This window comes from Salmo salar, chromosome ssa19 (assembly GCF_905237065.1).
Source record: "Salmo salar chromosome ssa19, Ssal_v3.1, whole genome shotgun sequence".
In the NCBI taxonomy this organism is placed as follows: domain Eukaryota; kingdom Metazoa; phylum Chordata; class Actinopteri; order Salmoniformes; family Salmonidae; genus Salmo; species Salmo salar.
Genome location: NC_059460.1, coordinates 36,269,904 through 36,292,176, shown reverse-complemented (window position 1 = coordinate 36,292,176; position 22,273 = coordinate 36,269,904). Strand labels below are relative to the sequence as shown.

Here is a 22,273-nt window from a genome sequence, read left to right as displayed (position 1 = left end):
ATTGGAACATTTATATTAGAGCAAATAAATCTCACGTAGCAAATAAGCCATTACTTTTTTTGTTGACCATATTCGACACTTATTGACCTCCATTAAAAAAAACTCACGCAACCTGCTGGAGGGAGACAGATTTTCATCCGAGTTGAGCATCTCTCTTCCTTTACCTCTCTGTAGAAACTTTTCCTCTCTTTAGAAGCACAAAACGAAAGTAAAGCGCGATGACTGGACACTGACAGCAGTGCAGTCGGTAACACTAGTGGGGACCATCTACACCAAGGACTATAACAATAAATTATAAATAACTATAAAACGTTAGAGAGCATCCACACTAGAGGAACGTTTATCGTTCTACACCGATCAACCCACTGGTCAACGCATTCTACTGCACGCTCAAAGGCCTATTAATAAAGCGGTAAGTAGCACAGACTATTCAGTACATTATAGGGTGTGTTCATTGTCATAGTGTGAACTGCAAATAATACTTCAATGCACATGTCACGAAAAAAATATATCATGTCAGTCCTTGCTTTGGTTCCCAACTGATTTCCATTTTTCGAATGGATGTCAATTTGTTTGGATCTTATTTTTCACTGTGTTCATCTCTCTGTTCGACCTGTTCAACCATTAGCAATGTAACAATATCATTTCTGTGGCCAAAGTGATCCCACCAACGCACGCTCTCTCAACTTTTCCCACCGGAGAGTTCTTCTTCGGTGGGATTTAACGGTGGTTTGCATCCAATATGTTGCGTTACTGTCCCCAACTGGACTCTAGTATAAATCCATTATACTTTGTGATAAAAACAACAACAAATAAAAACACCCAACTCTCGTACACACAAGTACTTCTCTGCAGCTGCTACCACAATATCTATTTTCTGGGATTCACGTTCCATTTCTGCGGTACAGTTGATAACCATTACTATGACCGATACGAAGCCAACCTTCCTTACCCGACAGTTAATTTGGACTAGGCCTATTTTACATTCAGCAATTAACAAGAGCAAGACTGTTTCTCTCCAATAAAAGGCTATTAGGCCTAGTATATAAAAAAAAGTGTAAAATAAATGTCCTACAGCTTTTGTAGCCTGTAGCTAATTCCTGGGATTACACGTGAAAATGAATAAAGTAGATACAAGGAATAAAGTAGAGGTTTGAGTCAGTATAGCCCATTGCACATAAGAACAGCTGGAAGAGAGAAAGGCTAGTTTCTTAGCAGAAGTAAGAAGTTAAATATTAGCTAGATGTTAGGTCATTCATTACATAGGAAGAAATTAGGGTTCTTTGGGAAGGGTGATGGTTCTATGTGGAACCATAATGACTCAAAGAGCCCTTTGAGCTCTTCAACGATTCTTTACTTTTCACAAAAGGGTTCTTTGATCCTTTAGTGATAATAAAAATGTAAGGGAGGCGGCTCATTGGAATATCTGAGGGAGTGGTTTTGGGCACAGACCTTTTTGTGCAACCATGAGTAATAGTGTCATTACAGTTTATTTTATGTGTTGTGTAATGCCATTACATATTACACAAACCTATGGCCAGTGACTGACTCATGTACTGTAAGGTCTTGAGTCAATTGAGAACGGTTAACTAAATCAGCCAGTGGGTCTCAGTTCTCTCCTCAGGAACCAACCCCCAGCTGTTCCAGAGGTAGCGACTTGATTCAACTTAACACAATAATAACACCTATGGAATTTCAACAATATAATATGGCTTACCTGAATAATAAACAAAAAACCTGTATGGTTCATCAAAATGATTTATAAAGAACCTTTCAGATTGAGAAAGGTTCTTTACAAAACCATTCTCCATAAAGCTTCAATAAAGAACCATAAAAAATTGTTATAACCATAGAATATAGAATGTTAGGAAAGAGTTCTTTATTGAACCATCATTGGTTTTATGTAGCCCCAAAAAGGGTTCTATATAGCCCCAAAAAGGGTTCTATATAGCCCCAAAAAGGGTTCTATATAGCCCCATAAAGGGTTCTATATAGCCCCAAATAGGGTTCTATATAGCCCCAAAAAAGGTTATATATAGCCCCAAATAGGGTTCTATATAGCCCAAAAAGGGTTCTATGTAGCCCCAAAAAGGGTTCAATATAGCCCCAAAAGGGGTTCTATATAGCCCCAAGAAGGGTTCTATATTGCCCCAAAAAGGGTTCTATAAAGCCCCAAAAAGGGTTCTATATAGCCCCAAAAAGGGTTCTATATAGCGCTAAAAAGGGTTCTATATAGCCCCATAAAGGGTTCTATATAGCCCCAAAAAGGGTTTCCCTGTGGTTACAAGCCAAAGAACCCATATGTGGTACTATATAGAACCATGTGTAGCTAAATAGTAGGGCTATAAATATAACCTGTCAAAATGAAAGAAAAGAAGTTGCCAGATAATGAAATGGCAGATCTGTCCATTCCTCCAGGTTGTGCTCTGCAGTCCCCTGGGCACGCACATCTACCGTATTGATTAGGCCTACATTTTTAGACAAGGGCATTATTTCACTTGATTAGTCATAGGTACAGTCTCGACGGTTTACCATCTCCAGAATTGCATTTGAACCCAGTCTGGCACCAAAAGAAGATTCCTGTGGGAGATAAGTCTATACACAATCTATATACACATGTACCATTCACCACATAGAAGATAAATATTTTTTGTTATTTAATTATATTTAGCCTTTTCTTTTATTCCAGGCTTTATGTAAATATTCTGCAAACGGAAATACACAATGGACCAAAAAAAAACATTTCAGTTTCTCCTCATCACTCAGCCACATAATGCCAGGATATATCTGGTGGTCTGTGTCCTCATCACTCAGCCACATAATGCCAGGGTATATCTGGTGGTCTGTCTCCTCATCACTCAGCCACATAATACCAGGGTATATCTGGTGGTCTGTCTCCTCATCACTCAGCCACATAATGCCAGGGTATATCTGGTGGTCTGTCTCCTCATCATCAGCCACATAATGCCAGGGTATATCTGGTGGTCTGTCTCCTCATCGCTCAGCCACATAATGCCAGGGTATATCTGGTGGTCTGTCTCCTCATCACTCAGCCACATAATGCCAGGGTATATCTGGTGGTCTGTCTCCTCATCGCTCAGCCACATAATGCCAGGGTATATCTGGTGGTCTGTCTCCTCATCACTCAGCCACATAATACCAGGTTATATCTGGTGGTCTGTCTCCTCGTGGCTCAGCCACATAATACCAGGGTATATCTGGTGGTCTGTCTCCTCATCCCTCAGCCACATAATGCCAGGGTATATCTGGTGGTCTGTCTCCTCATCGCTCAGCCACATAATGCCAGGGTATATCTGGTGGTCTGTCTCCTCATCGCTCAGCCACATAATGCCAGGGTATATCTGGGGGTCTGTCTCCTCATCGCTCAGCCACATAATGCCAGGGTATATCTGGTGGTCTGTCTCCTCATCGCTCAGCCACATAATGCCAGGGTATATCTGGTGGTTTGTCTCCTCATCACTCAGCTACATAATGCCAGAGTATGTCTGGTGTGCTTTCTGGAATAAGAGGAAGCGTATATTGTGGTAGAAAGGGCAATAGAGGATAAAATGAGTTTCATTTCTCAATTTCTTAGAGGTCACAATAGTTACATAGTGTTTCCTCTTCCGTTTCACCACAATACCGACCTGTTTCAATACGCAGAGGAAATATCCCTGATCTGACCTGTTTTAATACGCAGAGAAAATACCCCTGATATGACCTGTTTCAATACGCAGAGGCAATATCCCTGATCTGACCTGTTTCAATACGCAGAGAAAATACCCCTGATCTGACCTGTTTCAATACGCAGAGGCAATATCCCTGATCTGACCTGTTTCAATACGCAGAGAAAATACCCCTGATATGACCTGGTTATACGTAATATTTCTCTCACACACCAATTCACCGTTAATCAAACAAAAGGTTCTCAATTTGGGTTTATGATTCATCTCCTCCAACCATTTTTTTTCATAATGTGAAGTTGTGACTTGCGACATATATCTAGTTTCCTGAATCAGGTCACATATGATTAAAAAACAGCTGTTGATGCAATATCTATGTCTCCCTTGATTTTGTTTTCGTACAGATGTTCACAGTCAGACTGTTGGAAAAAGGTCAGACATTTCAGTTGCCCAGGCTCCCCCTATGGTTAGATCCCATTGAAAAACTTTACTAGCTATTCTGGCAGCTGGCATATCCAATAATCAAATCAAACTTTATTTGTCATATGCGCCCAGTGGCAGTTCTAGCTTTGTAACGGCCGTCAAAGGGCGTAGACCAAGGCGCAGCGAGTTGAGTGCTCATTTTAACGTTTATTTTAATAAACTTGAACACGTAACAAAAACAAGAAAACAAATGACAGCTAAACAGTTTTGCAGGCTAACCCTAGCAGTGCAAAAACAACTTCCCACAAAACCCATTACAAAAACACCCCTCTATATAGGACCTTCAATCAGAGGCAACGAGGAACAGCTGCCTCCAATTGAAGGTCCATCCAATAACCCTAAACATAGAACTAAAAAGACTAGACCAGAACATAGAAATATACTAACATAGAACATAACCAAAAACCCCGGAACACTCTAAACAAACACCCCTCTACTTAAACACATAGCCCAACAAACCCCGAAACACTCTAAACAAATACCCCCTGCCACGTCCTGACCAAACTACAATAACAAATAACCCCTTATACTGGTCAGGACGTGACAAGCTTGTATGGCTCCCTGGGGGAACCTCCCCCCCTTCAGCGTGCCCCCCCCCCAGATATTTGGAAAAACACAAATAAATAATCATAACATGTAAAACTATATAAATATAAAAATACATACAAAAATATAAGACTCATAAATATCAAAAAGTAGTAAGAAAGTAAAATACAAAAATGTTGTAGTATATAAATACAAAAGAGAATAACATTTATTACACTATTAATTTATTACCTTGTCAGCTCAGGGATTCAATCCAGCAACCTTTCAGTTACTGGCCCAACTCTCTAACCACTAGGCTACCTGCCGCCCAACCCTCTAACCACTAGGCTACCTGCCGCCCAACGCTCTAACCACTAGGCTACCTGCCGCCCAACGCTCTAACCACTAGGCTACCAGCCGCCCAACGCTCTAACCACTAGGCTACCTGCCACCCTAGGTGCCAGACACCCCAAAAGACTCAATACTTTATATCACAAAATATATAAAATATCAGTCTAATATAGACTCCTTTTAAGTAGCTGCACACCTTTATCTTTTGCGCATTTTTCCTCTGATGGTTTTGACCTTTTCTTATCCATGTGTGTTGATTTGGCACTCGAGCATCAATACATTACCCATCCCCCAACACTGTCAACCAAGAGTCAAGACTAAACCAGTTCACCTTGGTGGTGTGCAGACTGGTTTTATATTGTTCTAAACCATTTCACACAAACCAGGAAAAAAATGCAACAATATGTCTGTGAAACTATATATTCACAGTATTATGAATTAATTGTGGTTTATTTGGTAGCATTTCGAAGTGTGTCTGATTTTACTAATTCCATTAGTACTGTACAAAGTTAGAGGTGTGTTATTTGATAGATTCCCACGCCCCCCTACCTCGGGCTTCCAGTGGGGAGACCTGAGGTCAACCTACCCCCCCTCCCTACCTCGGGATTCCAGTGGGGAGACCTGAGGTCAACCTACTCCCACCCCCCTACCTCGGGCTTCCAGTGGGGAGACCTGTGGTCAACCTCCCCCACCCCACTACCTCGGGCTTCCAGTGGGAGACCTGAGGTCAACCACCCCCGCCCCCCTACTTTGGGCTTCCAGTGGGAGACCTGAGGTTAACCTACCCCCCGCCCCCCTCCACATCTCATACTTCTGAGTGGGAGACCTTCCCAGGCAGTAGCCTGCCTAGCTCACAAACTAGAATCAGGGCACCCACTCCAACAAGGTTAATTGACCCACAGTCCCACACTGATATCATTGACGTGACGTGCAAATAAGCGATAGATAACCGATCGCGCAAATGTCACCATTCCAAAAATAATTGTGCGGGCGCCCCGTGCCGCAAGATGCCACCGTGGGCAGCTGCCCGTGCCGCCCATACCTAAATCCGCTACTGCATGCGCCGAATACAACAAGTGTTGACCTTACCATGAAACGCTGAATACAACAGGTGAATACAACACCTTACCGTGAAATGCTTACTTACAAGCCCTTAACCAACAGTGCAGTTCAAGAAGAGTTAAGAAAATATTTACCAAATAAACTGAAGTAAAATATAAAAGTAACACAATAAAATAACAATAACGAGGCTATAGACAGGGAAATTCCAAATTCGGCTTATCTTAATGTTATCTATTTCTGACTATTGTACAGACTGAGAAGATATGGTCTACACAGGCTCTGGATTTACGAAAACCATTTTGTTTTTCTACCAGAATGTTTTGATCCTCCAGAGAGGTCGTTAGCCTAGTGTTGAGGATGGATTAATATAATCTATAAACCGTATTTAATAAACTTATGCCTCAAAAGTTCTGTGGCACTCTCAGGTCATTTTTGAAGATTTAGGAATGGTGTTCACTATAGACTTATACCAAGTGGATGGCAGTATACTGTACTCAAAAACACATGAGCACATCATATAGGACGTCAATTAATTTAGGGGATTTTAAAATCTCATTAGGCAGTTCATCAATGCCAAACTCTTTCCAAATTTTTTTTGCAATGTCAATCACCCTCTTAACTTCTGCCACAGACAGCTCCTCATCTAGATAGGGGTTACATATATACGAGGGTTCTGACATTGTGTTTTCCAGTTTAGTTTTCTGGGAACATACACTACCGTTCAAAAGTTTGGGGTCACTTAGAAATGTCCTTGTTTTTGAAAGAAAATCAAATTTTTTGTCCATTAAAATAATATCAAATTGATCAGAAATATGGTGTCGACATTGTTAATGTTGTAAATGACTATTGTAGCTGGAAACAGCTGCTTTCTTTTATGGAATATCTACATAGGCGTACAGAGGCCCATTATCAGCAACCATCACTCCTGTGTTCCAATGGCACGTTGTGTTAGGTAATCTAAGTTTATCATTTTAAAAGGCTAATTGATCATTAGAAAACCCTTTTGCAATTATGTTAGCACAACGTACCGTTGGAACACAGGAGAGATGGTTGCTGGTAATGGGCCTCTGTACACCTATGTACAGTCGTGGCCAAAAGAGGCAGTGGAGAGGCTGTAGCGGAGAGACTGTAGCAGAGAGGCAGTGGAGAGGCTGTAGCAGAGAGGCAGTGGAGAGGCTGTAGCGGAGAGGCAGTGGAGAGTCTGTAGAGTAGAGGCTGTAGCAGAGAGGCAGTGGAGAGGCTGTATCAGAGAGGCAGTGGAGAGGCTGTAGCTGAGAGACAGTGGAGAGGCTGTAGCAGAGAGGCAGTGGAGAGGCTGTAGCAGAGAGGCAGTGGAGAGGCTGTAGCAGAGAGGCAGTGGAGAGGCTGTAGCAGAGAGGCAGTGGAGAAGCTGTAGCAGAGAGGCAGTGGAGAGGCTGTAGCGGAGAGTCTGTAGCAGAGAGGCCGTAGCAGAGAGGCCAGGTGCGTTATTGCTCAAAGATAACTGTGAAGACACACTAGAGATGTGTAGCCTAAGATAGAAGCGTATGCAACCAATCATCCATTAGCTACATTTTAGGCCTGATACTGCGGTGAATAGTCTATACCCAATGAATTTACACTGTGATGTCAGGATGTATCGGTGCTAACAGATATCAGAAAATATGGTCTTCTTATACTGATATGCGCTGTTTGTCGTGGATCACCATTCTCCCAAGTCATCCTATTTTACCCTGCTCTCTGCCTTCTCTCCTGTCCAAACAGCCTTGCGTAACTAGAACCAAGGATGCTTCAATAGAACGCATTTTTGATTGGTTGATTGGTTGATTGGTTGTTAACAGTGGTGTAGTGCTTTAGGTCCTTTGACACACTCTAAAGGACCTAAAGTGATAAATCCCGTATTGGTCTTCACAGTCAAGCCAACCCAAGCTGTACAGTGCAGTAGGCTAATAGCAGGCATACTATTGGAACAGATAAATTAGGCTGTCAAGTGAGTAAGAAATTCACAGATTTCAGATAAAAATAAAGAAATTCACACCTTTCTTTTTAATAGAAAAACAACCAAATTGGATGTTCTAAGTCCATAACAATGCTTAAAAGACATCAGGAGACAACTTTTGAGTTCTGGGGAAAATGTATGATTTTTTGTTGTTGTGTTGCCTTTAATTAAAGTGTGCAGGCACTGTTGTTTGGTTAGCAGTGTTTCTGTAGTACAGCCACCTAGCACTGTTGTTTGGTTAGCGGTGTTTCTGTAGTACAGCCTCCTAGCACTGTTGTTGGGTTAGCGGTGTTTCTGTAGTACAGCCACCTAGCACTGTTGTTTGGTTAGCGGTGTTTCTGTAGTACAGCCTCCTAGCACTGTTGTTGGGTTAGCGGTGTTTCTGTAGTACAGCCACCTAGCACTGTTGTTTGGTTAGCAGGGTTTCTGTAGTACAGCCACCTAGCACTGTTGTTTGGTTAGCGGTGTGTCTGTAGTACAGCCACCTAGCACTGTTGTTTGGTTAGCAGTGTTTCTGTAGAAAAGCCACCTAGCACTGTTGTTTGGTTAGTGGTGTTTCTGTAGTACAGGCACCTAGCACTGTTGTTGGGTTAGCAGTGTTTCTGTAGTACAGCCACCTAGCACTGTTGTTTGGTTAGCAGTGTTTCTGTAGAACAGCCACCTAGCACTGTTGTTTGGTTAGCAGTGTTTCTGTAGAACAGCCACCTAGCACTGTTGTTGGGTTAGCGGTGTTTCTGTAGTACAGCCACCTAGCACTGTTGTTTGGTTAGCAGTGTTTCTGTAGTACAGCCACCTAGCACAAGTGGGTATACCCTGCACTACACCACTGGTTGTCAATGGTTTCTAATTGGAAGGGACAGGGGGGGAATCCAAACGATTGCTCTGGTTATCGTTCTCCACTTTTTTTGTGGTTATCGTTGTAGTGTGAACGCTCCTGTTCACATGAATTAGAACGATCCCCCCAAAAATTATATATATATATATATATATATATATATATATATATATATATCGTTATAGTTATCGCTCTTGGTGTGGACGGCCCTTAAGATATGAAAACGATATTAGCACCATGTTATGACTTTGAGCGTTGTTGCAGAATGTTTATTTATCGTTTTGAACTTGAACTATCAGCCATGGTCACTCTCACTTTTGATAAGGAGTCTAGCTTGTGTCCTTATATTGTTTGCATATCGATTTATTAGCTAACTTACGCGTATTGATTATGCGCACAAAACAATCCAGGCCCCAGCTTTATTATTGTGTATCATTCATAATTTTATATAATTGTTGTCTTGATTTGATATTCCTTTGTTTTTCTCCCCTTTTATTTCTTACAGATTCAACAACATAATTTTTTATCATAAGCAATGGATTCCACAAATTATATCTCCAAACTGTTTGAGTATGCTCAGAGACAAGGTCAGATCTCTGACATCAAGTTTGAGGAGGTTGGTACAGATGGACCGGATCATCTGAAAACGTAAGTCTATTAAGCTGGCATAGCTACATTGCCTTCAGAATGTAGTCACTCCCCTAGACTTTTCTGTTACAGCCTGACATTAAAATGGATTCAATAGAGCTTGTTTGTCACTTCTCTATACACAATACCCCATAAAGTCAAAATGGAATTATGTTTTTTGAAATTTTTACAAATTAATTTAAAAATGAAAAGCTGAAATGTCTTTGTTATGGCAATCCTAAATAGGAGTAGAATTTTGCTTAACAAGTCACGTAATAAATAGGAGTACAACTTTGCTTAACAAGTCACGTAATAAATAGGAGTACAACTTTGCTTAACAAGTCACATAATAAGTTGCATGGACTAATAGTGCTATAATAGTGTTTAACAATAATGTTTCATGACTACCTCATCTCTGTACCCCACACATGGTCCCACCTAGTTACCTTAAGATGGTCCCACCTAGTTACCTTAAGATGGTCTCACCTAGTTACCTTAAGATGGTCTCACCTAGTTACCTTATGATGGCCCCACCTAGTCACCTTAAGATGGTCCCACCTAGTTACCTTAAGATGGTCTCACCTAGTTACCTTAAGATGGTCTCACCTAGTTACCTTATGATGGCCCCACCTAGTCACCTTAAGATGGTCCCACCTAGTCACCTTAAGATGGTCCCACCTAGTCACCTTAAGATGGTCTCACCTAGTTACCTTAAGATGGTCCCACCTATTTACCTTAAGATGGTCCCACCTAGTTACCTTAAGATGGTCTCACCTAGTTACCTTAAGATGGTCCCACCTAGTCCCACCTACGTAGTTGCTTTCTGTAAGAGCATCTGCTAAATGACTCAAATGTAGTTTGTACTGTAATATGAAATCATTCATTCATTCATTTAATTAAATTATTCAGTCATTTAATCATTAAGTATTGCCTTAAACATTCCCCCTTTCCCCCCAGCTTCACTCTGAGGGTGGTGATTAAAGGCCATGCCTATCCTAACGGGGTTGGAAAGACCAAGAAAGAGGCCAAACGGAATGCTGCTAAACATGCTCTGATTGGCATGATGGAGACGACAGAGCAGAAGGATGCAGTAAGAACAGCCTTTTCTTTTTATTCTACTGATGGTAACAGGCATTGACCAGGGCCGTATGTATCAAGCATCGCAGAGTGCTGATATAGGATCAGGTCCCCCTGTCCATATAACATTATTAATTGTGATGTAAAAGGCTGAACTGAATCTAACTTCAGCACTCCTACTCTGAAATACAGCTCCCCGGGTGACATTTTGATTGACAAAGACCGTACTATCATGGAATGTTTAGTTACAGAATATATTGACTTTTGGAGCATCAAACATACAGTTTGAGACCTGATGGCCTGCGTAATGTTTTTCAACAGTCTGTTTCATGTCCTCCGTCACCGGCTCCGTCTCCAGCCCCTCCTGTCCGAGCAGTTATCTCCCAGCCCAAGTACGTGTCCTGGCTGAATGAACACAGCCAGAAGAACAAGCTGTCTCTAAAGGCTTTGGAAGGAGCACGTGTTGGACCCAATAACACTTCACAGTAACACTTCATACAGTACTCTAAATATATTCACTTACATGTCGTTGCAAAGGGTCATATCCAAAACTGAAGGTGTGTGTGTGTGTGTGTGTTGTATGTCAGATGCTGTAGGTATGTGGTAGGTGAGAAAGAATACCCAGAGGGCTTTGGGAACACGAAGAAGGAGGCTAAGGAGGAAGCAGCAATGCAGGTCTATCTGGAGTTATGTGGCGGTAGTCAGACTACAGGGGTAAGGGTTATTAGGCCACACCATAGACACACTACATCTCATGGTAGGATATGCAATCTAAATGTTATTTTATGATAGTGGGGAAGTAAAGAATGTTTTATTTCCAAGACTGTCGACGAAAACTGCAATGGCACTACTGGAAAACACAAGGAGGAATTGAATGGAAAGGTTGTGGTCCTCAGGTAAGCCAAAACATTTCTTTATTTTATTTTTCTTCGAAGTCTCCAGTGCATGTATTACCAAGTAATCAGCCGTAGCTGGAGTCGTCTGTTATTGAAGCATATCTGTCACGTAATTAGCAGCCTAGCATAAACATTGCGTTTTGATTTCTTATGTCTTCCAGTGAGAAGGTTGAACACATGAACATGAGCCCAGCACAGAATGTACCAGAACAATACAGCTTCATTACAACAGAGGAGACCAATTTCATAGGCATACTCAACCACTACTGTCAGAAAACCAAACGGTTTCTTGACTTTAAATTAGTGGAGAAGAGTGGACCGTCACACAACCCTCAGTGAGTCTACAGACACTATGAGAAGATCATTTCCCAACTGTCATTGAATGTCACTGAAAAAAATATGACCTATTTTGTCCCTACACAGATTTGTTTATAAAGTATTGATTGACAAGAGAGAATACCCAGATGGTTTGGGTAAGACAGCCAAAGAGGCCAAACAACAAGCTGCTCAGTTAGCATGGTCTGCTCTTCAAGAACAGTCTGACTGGAACAGCCAGGTAGACATTTACCGTCATCAGTACACTGGTTATTAACAGCAGGTCCAGATTCAATCCCATCAGCGGTAGATATGTGTTACAGCGTGCTTAAGCCCGATTAAGCCGACATATGCAGCGTTACCTTGAATGTGAAACACGGAAACATTGCCTTTAAAAGGTGCCTAGCTGACAAAGTGCCAACGGATTGAATCCCGGCCTAAGATAATTTTCTCCTCGGGCCCGGGACATTAACGTTTATCCCTCTGGCCCGGGACATTAACGTTTATCCCTCGGGCCCGGGACATTAACGTTTATCCCTCTGGCCCGGGACATTAACGTTTATCCCTCTGGCCCGGGACATTAACGTTTATCCCTCTGGCCCGGGACATTAACGTTTATCCCTCTGGCCCGGAATATTAACGTTTATCCCTCGGGCCTGGAATATTAATGTTTATCCTATCACTCCAACACCCTTTCCTGAAAATAGCCTCTCCTAGTTTCAAATGCCTATTTTTCTCTACAATGTAAAATAGACAAGTGTCTGTCTGTCTCTGTTGACTGTGTTCTTTATCTCTATGTTGTGGTTTATAGGTGTCTTGCAGATCAACAGTTTCAGAAGAGGGAGGACTATCCTCTCTAACCCCCTCCAGTACATGGTAAGATGGAGGACTATCCTCTAACCCCCTCTAGTACATGGTAAGATGGAGGACTATCCTCTATAACCCCCTCTAGTACATGGTAAGATGGAGGACTATCCTCTCTAACCTCCTCCAGTACATGGTAAGATGGAGGACTATCCTCTAACCCCCTGAAGTACATGGTAAGATGGAGGACTATCCTCTCTAACCCCTCCAGTACATGGTAAGATGGAGGACTATCCTCTAACCCGATCCACACATGGTAAGATGGAGGACTATCCTCTAACCCCCTGAAGTACATGGTAAGATAGAGGACTATCCTCTATAACCCCCTCCAGTACATGGTAAGATGTAGACTATCCTCTCCAACCCCATCCAGCACATGGTAAGATGGAGGACTATCCTCTCTAACCCCCCCAGTACATGGTAAGATGGAGGACTATCCTCTCTAACCCCCTCCAGTACATGGTAAGATGGAGGACTATCCTCTAACCTCCTCCAGTACATGGTAAGATGGAGGACTATCCTCTAACCTCCTCCAGTACATGGTAAGATGGAGGACTATCCTATCAACCCCCTCCAGTACATGGCAAGATGGAGGACTATCCTCTAACCCCCTCCAGTACATGGTAAGATGGAGGACGATCTTCTCTAACCCCCTCCAGTACATGGCAAGATGGAGGACTATCCTCTAACCTCGTCCAGTACATGGCAAGATGGAGGACTATCCTCTAACCTCGTCTAGTACATGGTAAGATGGAGGACTATCCTCTCTAACCCTTTCCAGTACATGGTAAGATAGAGGACTATCCTCTAACCCCCTCCAGTATATTGTAAGATGGAGGACCATCCTCTATAACCCTCTCCAGTACATGGTAAGATGGAGGACTATCCTAAATACCCCCTCCAGTACATGGTAAGATGGAGACTATCATCTATAACCCCCTCCAGTACATGGTAAGATGGAGGACTACCCTCTCTAGCCCCCTCCAGTACATGGTACGATGGAGGACTATCCTCTAACCCCCTCTAGTACATGGTAAGATGGAGGACTATCCTCTCTAACCCCCTCCAGTACATGGTAAGATGGAGAACTATCCTCTAACCCCCTCCAGTACATGGTAAGATGGAGGACTATCCTCTCTAACCCCCTCCAGTACATGGTAAGATGGGGGACTATCCTCTCTAACCTCCTCCAGTACATGGTAAGATGGAGGACTACCCTCTCTAGCCCCCTCCAGTACATGGTAAGATGGGGGACTATCCTCTCTAACCTCCTCCAGTACATGGTAAGATGGAGGACTATCCTCTCTAAACCCCTCCAGTACATGGTAAGATGGGGGACTATCCTCTCTAACCTCCTCCAGTACATGGTAAGATGGGGGACTATCCTCTCTAACCTCCTCCAGTACATGGTAAGATGGGGGACTATCCTCTAACCTCCTCCAGTACATGGTAAGATGGAGGACTATCCTCTCTAACCCCTCCAGTACATGGTAAGATGGAGGACTATCCTCTCTAACCCCCTCCAGTACATGGTAAGGTGGAGGACTATCCTCTAACCCCCTCCAAGGTATGGAGCAACACTGTCTGGGTGCAGCTCTACTGAAAATAAAAATTCATTTGGAATTGAATATCAGTGTGAAAACCATGAAAGCCTTAGACTGAAGGTGTTTTTTATGTCTATTGTGACAGCAAATCAATCAATTTCCTTTGAAGATGGACAATAAAGTATATTTTCTATTCTATTCTCCCAGGGAATCCCAGGATGCAACACCATCATCCCTGAGTATTGCAGGAAGTACCAGTGAATCCATCATATTTTCAGACTCCGTTAACGTCAGCTCCCCCAAGGTTCAGATCCTCTTATTGTTGCTATAGCTTCAGCTAAACGATTCACAGGATGCGAACAGTGATACTGTCAACATAAACACATATTGTTTCTTTAAGCATGGTGTAAGACATTGGGTATTCTTGTGACAGCAAATCAATATCTGTTCTATTCTATAAGCAGGACGAAAGCCCTGTAAATGTGAAGCCTAAAATAAGGTAAGCCCCAATTCAAGACTCTTCTTTCAAGATGAAGTTGTTTTTATTCTCCAACACCTGGACTATCTGACCTCTGACCTCCACTTTAGATTAGCAGCTAACTTCCAGATGTCACCGGTCAAGACCAAACAGGTACTAGTCTCCGAGATACTAAATAAACCCTTCTGAGAAAAGTATGACTTGATTGATTGATTGGAAGATTGGTTGATTGATTTAATTGATTTGACAGAGATAAAAAGCCACTGACCTATTTCCTGTGTGGTGTAAGGTTAAAACTATTATCTTGATTATACACTTACTTACAGTTGTGGTCAAATGTATTGGCACTTTTCTTAAATCATTCCAAATTCTTTAAATAAGTAAAAAATTGAAAAATAACATTTACATTACATTTACGTCATTTAGCAGACGCTCTTATCCAGAGCGACTTACAAATTGGTGCATTCACCTTATGATATCCAGTGGAATAACCACTTTACAATAGTACATCTATATCTTTTGGATCCTAAAAGGCACCCACCATTTCTTTTGAGGGGGGGGGGTTAGAAGGATAACTTTATCCTATCCCAGGTATTCCTTAAAGAGGTGGGGTTTCAGGTGTCTCCGGAAGGTGGTGATTGACTCCGCTGTCCTGGCGTCGTGAGGGAGCTTGTTCCACCATTGGGGTGCCAGAGCAGCGAACAGAATAACTATTGTATTTTTGTAAATGTCGCTTAAAAAAAAATATATATGGTATATGATTGGCACCTCTGAGTTAGTACTTGGTTACACAGGCTTTGGCTAAGATAACTGCAGACAAACTTCTTGTAGGCATCAATGAGCTTGCTGCACCTTTCTACTGGCAATTAGGCCTACTCTTCAGTGGCAACCTGCTCTAATTCTTCAACGTTTGAGGACTTTCCTCCGCCAACTGCTGTTTTCAGATCTCGCCATTGTTTCTGAATGTGATTCAGGTCTGGACTCTTCACTGGTCACTCCAGAACCTTTGAACATCTCTTCTGTGCTTTTTGATGTGTGTTTGCGGTAGTTGTCCTGCTGGAAGACCCACAACCTTCAATGGAGACCTCAGTTTTTGGACACTGGGTCAAACATTGGACTCCAAAATACCTGATAATCTGCTGCGTTAATGATGCCTTGCACACGTTCAAGGTCCCCAGTACCAGAGGTAGCAAAGCATTTTCTGTAATGTAAAAAAAAATCTATTAACAAGATGTAGAGACCAAACAGTCATTTCAATTTCAACTTATTTGACAAGATATAGGATAATATTTAAGAAAAGTGCAAGGATGCCAATATATTTGGCTGCAACTGACTATCTGATTACTGTTATGGTAACAGAAACACAACTACAAGTTTGATCTTGGAGCAGTTTGTTGTAGAGGCTACTCTATAAAGATACCATATAGCAGGGATGGGCAACTGGCGCCTTTTGAAGGCACTCGGATCAAAAAAGTATTATTAGTGAATTTTTTATCTTTATTTAACTAGGCAAGTCAGTTAAGAACAAATTCTTATTTTCAATGACGGCCTACCGGGGAACAGTGGGTTAACTGCCTTGTTCAGGGGCAGAACGACAGATTTTTACCTTGTCAGTTCGGGGATTCGATCTTGCAACCAGTCCGGTTTCTAGTCCAACGCTCTAACCACTAGTCTACCTGCCGCCCCGAATTCAACTGGGGTCTCAATTTACTAGAATAGTAGAATACACAAGGTGCAATTTCTACATTTGGTTGTGCGTCAGCAGTTCTACTCGTCATGTCAGTCACTGATAGTCAGTCAATGTCAGCTAACATTTTTTAGATTGCTAAATTAGTTTAGCGGGCCAGCTATCTAAAGTTGTTATCATGGTTGAATTACCGTCCGTTGGGCCCCCATTGATTTTGTTAGTCAATCTCACTCAGATATCATATTGAAAACTAAAAAAAAAATGTTGACGCCTGCCTTCTGCCTTCCTTATGCATTTGAATTGTGAATGGAAAGCACGCTTCCATTACCAGTAAAAAACCCAGCTATTTTTAATCGTGGCTCAAACTATTTTTCTGACACACGATTGCTTTTACAATTGTTGCAGCAGTGATTGGTGTTGTAAAAGCGCCTTCTGACAGATTTTCCCTCAAAGGCTCTATATCTTTATGCTGTACGCGTGTGATTAATAAAATACAGTGCCTTCGGAAAGTATTCAGACCCCTTGACATTTACCACATTTTATTATGTTAATAAAGCCTTATTCTAAAATGGATTAAACAGTTTTTCCCCCTCTTCAATCTACACAAAATACCCCATAATGACAAAGCAAAAACATTTATTTTTTTTAGCAAATTTATACAAAATAAAAAAATATCAGATTTACATAAGTATTCAGACCCTTTACTCGGTACTTTGTTGAAGCACCTTTGGCAGCGATTACAGCCTCGATTCTTCTTGGGTATTGTAACGGCCGTCGTCAGAAAGAGACCAAGGTGCAGTGGAGGATGTGTTCATCATAACGGATTCTACAAACAAAACATGAAAAGAAACGACAGCCAACAGTTCTGTCAGGATTAACAAAAACCTAGACAGAAAATAATCACCCACAAACCCCAAAGGAAAAACAGGCTGCCCATGTATGACTCTCAATCAGCAACAACGATCTACAGCTGTTCCTGATTGAGAGCCACACACGGCCAAACCAAAAGAAACAAACCAACATAGAAAAATAAACAGAACGCCCACCCATGTAACACCCTGGCCTAACCAAAATAGAGAACAAAAAAACCCTCTCTATGGCCAGGGCATTACAGGTATGGTGCTACAAGCTTGGCACACCTGTATTTGGGGACTTTTGGGATATTTTATCTTCTCCCGGACAATTGGGCGGTGCCAATTTAATTTAGCAGCTTTCCTATTTTCTTTAACGGCCAAAAGACGGCTATTACCGACTAACGGAAACCTTACGGATGTGGGTACCCAGACCTGCGAGCAACTGCTGCCCCTCATGATGAGTTCAGATTTATTGTGGCCCCCTCCCCCATCAAAGTTGCCCACCCCTGCTGTTGAGGATATATGGACTGCAGTATTAAATGTTGATTGAGTGTTTGTCATTGTTTTTTTAAAGGAAGGTCCCAATTTAAAAGGCAACGATCTAGGAACCTTGTCAAGTGGAAGGACATCCAACCAACCAGTTATATCTAGGTACATTATCAGCATGACAACGATACTCATTTATCTACCCCACATTTTAATGTAGAAAGTAGATGACATACTGAAATCTATTGATGATGGAATACTAACCATCTATGATACTGATCACAATACAGTTTGATCATGTTGATGGATTGATTATTTAAATATGGGTTATTTTCTCAGGTTTTCATCAGAGTTCGATTCAATAGAGAATATTGGCAAAGGAGGCTTTGGCCACGTTTATAAGGCGCGACGGAAACTGGAGCAGAAGTATTTTGCCGTGAAGATAGTGCGGAGTAAAGGGTAAGTCAATTATGTTCTATTGCAGCCGGCCGTGACCGGGAGGCCCATGGGGCGGCGCACAATTGGCCCAGCGTCGTCTGGGTTAGGGAGGGTTTGGCCGGCAGGGATATCCTTGTCTCATCGCGCACTAGCGACTCCTGTGGCGGGCCGGGCGCAGTGCATGCTGACCAGGTCGCCAGGTGTACGGTGTTTCCTCCGACACATTGGTGCGGCTGGCTTCCGGGTTGGAAGCAGTGCGGCTTGGTTGGGTTGTGTTTCGGAGGACGCATGGCTCTCGACCTTCGCCTCTCCCGAGTCCGTACGGGAGTTGCAGCGATGAGACAAGACTGTAACTACTACCAATTGGATACCACGAAATTGGGGAGAAAAAAGGGGCAAATTATTATTTTTTGGGGGGTTCTGTTATTTTAGCAATCGAAGTAAGATATTTAAATCAATGCAGCCGCTGCATAATATTCAACACAGTGATTTTACTGTGACTCTTTCCTCAGGAAAGCTAAGCGGGAGGTTGGTGCCTTAGCAGACCTTCAGCACCCCAACATAGTGCGTTACTACACCGCCTGGCTGGAGGACACCGCGTACCGATGTGACACCGCCTCTGAGAGCGACACCACTTCAGAGTAACATTATTACTACTGTCCCTGTCCTATTGCATTGTGGGATGTTATGGAATAATGACATTTTACTAGAAGAACATTTTTACGTTTACATGTTAGTGTTACGTTCCCCAGCAGGAAAACCAATAATGTCACTCAAACAGATGGGGGAACTAACACAGAGTCACTGACAACAAATTAAATGAATCAGGTGGGGTTTTAGGAGGGGTTTTGAAATGCCCTCATGGGGGTGTCCACTGTAAGGTGACTAGCAACAACAGCTGGGACCTAAGAGGGACCCACCATGAGCTGGGACCTAAAAGGGACCCACCATGAGCTGGGACATAAAAGACACCCACCATGAGCTGGGACCTAAAAGACACCCACCATGAGCTGGAAGCTGGGACCTAAAAGGCACCCACCATGAGCTGGAACCTAAAAGGGACCCACCATAAGCTGGGACCTAAAAGGGACCCACCATGAGCTGGGAGCTGGGACCTAAAAGGGACCCATCATGAGCGGGCACCTAAAAGGGACCCACCATGAGCTGGGAGCTGGGACCTAAAAGGGATCCACCATGGGCTGGGACCTAAAAGACACCCACCGTGAGCTGGGATCTAAAAGGGACACACCATGAGCTGGGACCTAAAAGGGACCCACCATGAGCTGGGACCTAAAAGGGACCCACCATGAGCTGGGACCTAAAAGGGACCCACCATGAGCTGGGACCTAAAAGGGACCCACCATGAGCTGGAACCTAAAAGGCACCCACCATGAGCTGGGACCTAAAAGGGACTCACCATGAGCTGGGACCTAAAAGGGACTCACCATGAGCTGGGACCTAAAAGGGACACACCATGAGCTGGGACCTAAAAGACACCCACCGCTCTACGTGCTAATGAGCTATAAGTGCTAAAGTCCAACCTCAAAACATAAATAGAAAAAACATTATCTCAAGGGATTTAATCAGTGTATTCAACTAAGGTAGATAAATTACCCCATATCGTAGTCATATTTTCCCTTTTATATGTTTAAGTTGTTGCTCCCATTTCAGTAAGGTCGTTCCCATTTCAGGTAATTTGACCAACAAACTGAAAGCAGGATATTGTTTTTTACTTCCTGATGCTTTAGTTCAGGTAGCAGTTCGTCCTCTGAGTTCCTGTACATCCAGATGGAACTATGTGACAAGAGGACTCTAAAAGTGTGGATCGACGAGAGGAACGCTCATCGGAAACCCAAACGCAGGGAGGAGAGTCTATCCATCACCCAGCAGATAGTAAACGGAGTGGAATACATCCACTCCAAGAAACTCCTACACAGAGACCTAAAGGTAGGTTGTCACAATTTACTACTTATCCTCGTCCATCACAGGTTTATGACCGGTGGTTTTGGACATATTCATATTTGAACAGCTTCTTCTTCTTCTTCTTCTAGCCTGCTAACATCATGTTTGGTATGAGTGACGGAGAGGGGAAGGGAGAGGTAAAGATCGGGGACTTTGGTCTGGTGACGGCAGAAGATAACGACAACGATGAAAACCTGCTGGAGAGAACGAAAAAGACAGGAACCGTGTCTTACATGGCCCCTGAACAGGTAAATGTAAACGCACACTGTATAGCTTCAAAACATGGTTAAAACAATATTTGGGATGGTCAGTCCTTGTATCTATAGCTCTGTCTATGAATTTGAGAGAGGTTCCATTTAGGCGTATCCCTCAGCTTTTTACCAAAACACTTTTTACCAGACACTTTGTTATTGTTTTAACTGCAGATTGACCCTGTAGCCCTTTCCTGCAGTCAAATGACAAAATCGCCCTCTAGTGGCCTCATAGGTGGAATGTTATTAATATTTTTCATAATTATATAATTCATAAACATTTTTTTTTTAAACGCCATAAATCCGGTGTTTCAATGTCAAATGGTTTCGTTATATTTCAGTGTTCTGTGATGTGTATATAACGTGTAATATTGGGATGCAAACTCAAAATGTAATACATTAACTATATATCTGAAATGGTACAAGACCATAGCCATGTGTGTGAGGTGTATACTTTTGTTTCAAAGTGGATTTGTTTAAGATTACCAAGAATCACTGCAGTAAAAGATTCAACATTTCTGAGTTTAAATGTCCAATGTGTGTCAACAGAGGAACCAGACCTCCTATGACAGAAAGGTGGACATCTTTGCTTTGGGTCTGATCTACTTTGAACTGCTCTGGGACCTATCTGGAATGGAGAAAGCAAAGGTGACTGTGACAATGACTTTGATGGAAGGAATGAAGGAAAGATTAAGATAGTAGATAACACTGTCATGAAGGGTCTACAATGCCTTAACAAAGTATTCACACACCTGGACTTTTCCCACATTTTGATGTGTTACAGCTTGAATTTAAAAATGATTAAATGTAATTTATTTTTTGTAGCTTGATTTTGTGCCACTGATCTACACACAATACCCCATTATGTCAAAGTGGAATTATGTTTTTAGAAATGTTTACAAATTAATTAAATGTAAAAGCTGAAATGTTTTGAGTCAATAAGTATTCAACCCCTTTGTTATTGCAAGCCTAAATAAGTTCAGGAGTAATCATTTGCTCAACAAGCCACTTGATTTTTAAATGTGGACACCATCTCTATACCCCACACATACAATTCTCTGTAAGGTCCCTCAGTTGAGCAGTGAATTTCAAACACAGATTCAACCACAAAGAACAGGGAGGTTTTGTAATGCCTCGCAAAGAAGGGCACCTATTGGTAGATGGGTAAACATAAAAAAGCAGACACTGAATATCCCTTTGAGCACGGTGAAGTTATTAATTACACTGGTGTATCAATACACCCAGTCACTACAAAGATACAGTCGTCCTTCCTAACTCAGTTGCCGGAGAGGAAGGAAACCTCTCAGGGATTTCACCATGAGGCCAATGGTGACTTTAAAACAGTTACAGAGTTGAATGGCTGTGATAGGAGGAAACTGAGGATGGATCAACAACATTGTAGTTACTCCACAATACTAACCTAAATGACAGAGTGAAAAGAAGGAAGCCTGTACCGAAAATAAATATTCCAAAACATGCATCCTGTTTGCAACAAGGCACTAAAGTAATACTGCAAAAAATATGGCACTACTTGTCATGAATACAAAGTGTTATGTTTGGAGCAACTCCAACACAACACATCACTGAGTACCACTCTTCATATTTTCTAAAATGTTGGTAACTGCGTCATGTTATGGGTATGTTTATCAGCAAGGGAGTTTTCAGGAGAATTTTTAATATATATATTTTTTTAACGTTTAGTTAACTAGGCAAGTCAGTTAAGAAAAAATACTTATTTACAATGACAGCCAACCCCGGACAACGCTGGGCCAATTGTGCGCCGCCCTTTTGGGACTCCCAATCGCAGCCGGATGTGATGCAGCCTGGATTTGAACCAGGGACTGCAGTGATGTCTCCTTGCACTGAGATGCAGTGCC

General features: G+C 42.3%; 1 protein-coding gene across 4 annotated transcripts in view; it reads left to right on the top strand.

Moving 5' to 3' along the window:
• Positions 1 to 158: 158 nt before the first annotated feature.
• Positions 159 to 22,273, top strand: part of eif2ak2 (eukaryotic translation initiation factor 2-alpha kinase 2) — a 34,131-nt gene continuing 12,016 nt past the window's right edge. For 3 of the 4 annotated variants that reach the window (XM_014157890.2, XM_014157888.2, XM_045702255.1), the window contains exons 1-18: positions 159 to 412; positions 9,423 to 9,565; positions 10,502 to 10,634; positions 10,943 to 11,106; positions 11,209 to 11,335; positions 11,444 to 11,517; positions 11,679 to 11,852; positions 11,941 to 12,073; positions 12,644 to 12,708; positions 14,448 to 14,544; positions 14,702 to 14,739; positions 14,829 to 14,871; positions 17,834 to 17,910; positions 18,085 to 18,204; positions 18,696 to 18,824; positions 19,932 to 20,130; positions 20,235 to 20,393; positions 20,946 to 21,044. In XM_014157890.2, the coding sequence (XP_014013365.1) occupies positions 9,453 to 9,565; positions 10,502 to 10,634; positions 10,943 to 11,106; positions 11,209 to 11,335; positions 11,444 to 11,517; positions 11,679 to 11,852; positions 11,941 to 12,073; positions 12,644 to 12,708; positions 14,448 to 14,544; positions 14,702 to 14,739; positions 14,829 to 14,871; positions 17,834 to 17,910; positions 18,085 to 18,204; positions 18,696 to 18,824; positions 19,932 to 20,130; positions 20,235 to 20,393; positions 20,946 to 21,044 (1,944 nt within the window). In that variant the 5' untranslated portion in view covers positions 159 to 412; positions 9,423 to 9,452. The remainder of the gene's footprint in view (positions 413 to 9,422; positions 9,566 to 10,501; positions 10,635 to 10,942; positions 11,107 to 11,208; positions 11,336 to 11,443; positions 11,518 to 11,678; positions 11,853 to 11,940; positions 12,074 to 12,643; positions 12,709 to 14,447; positions 14,545 to 14,701; positions 14,740 to 14,828; positions 14,872 to 17,833; positions 17,911 to 18,084; positions 18,205 to 18,695; positions 18,825 to 19,931; positions 20,131 to 20,234; positions 20,394 to 20,945; positions 21,045 to 22,273) is intronic. The other variant, XM_014157892.2, reaches the window with a different exon arrangement.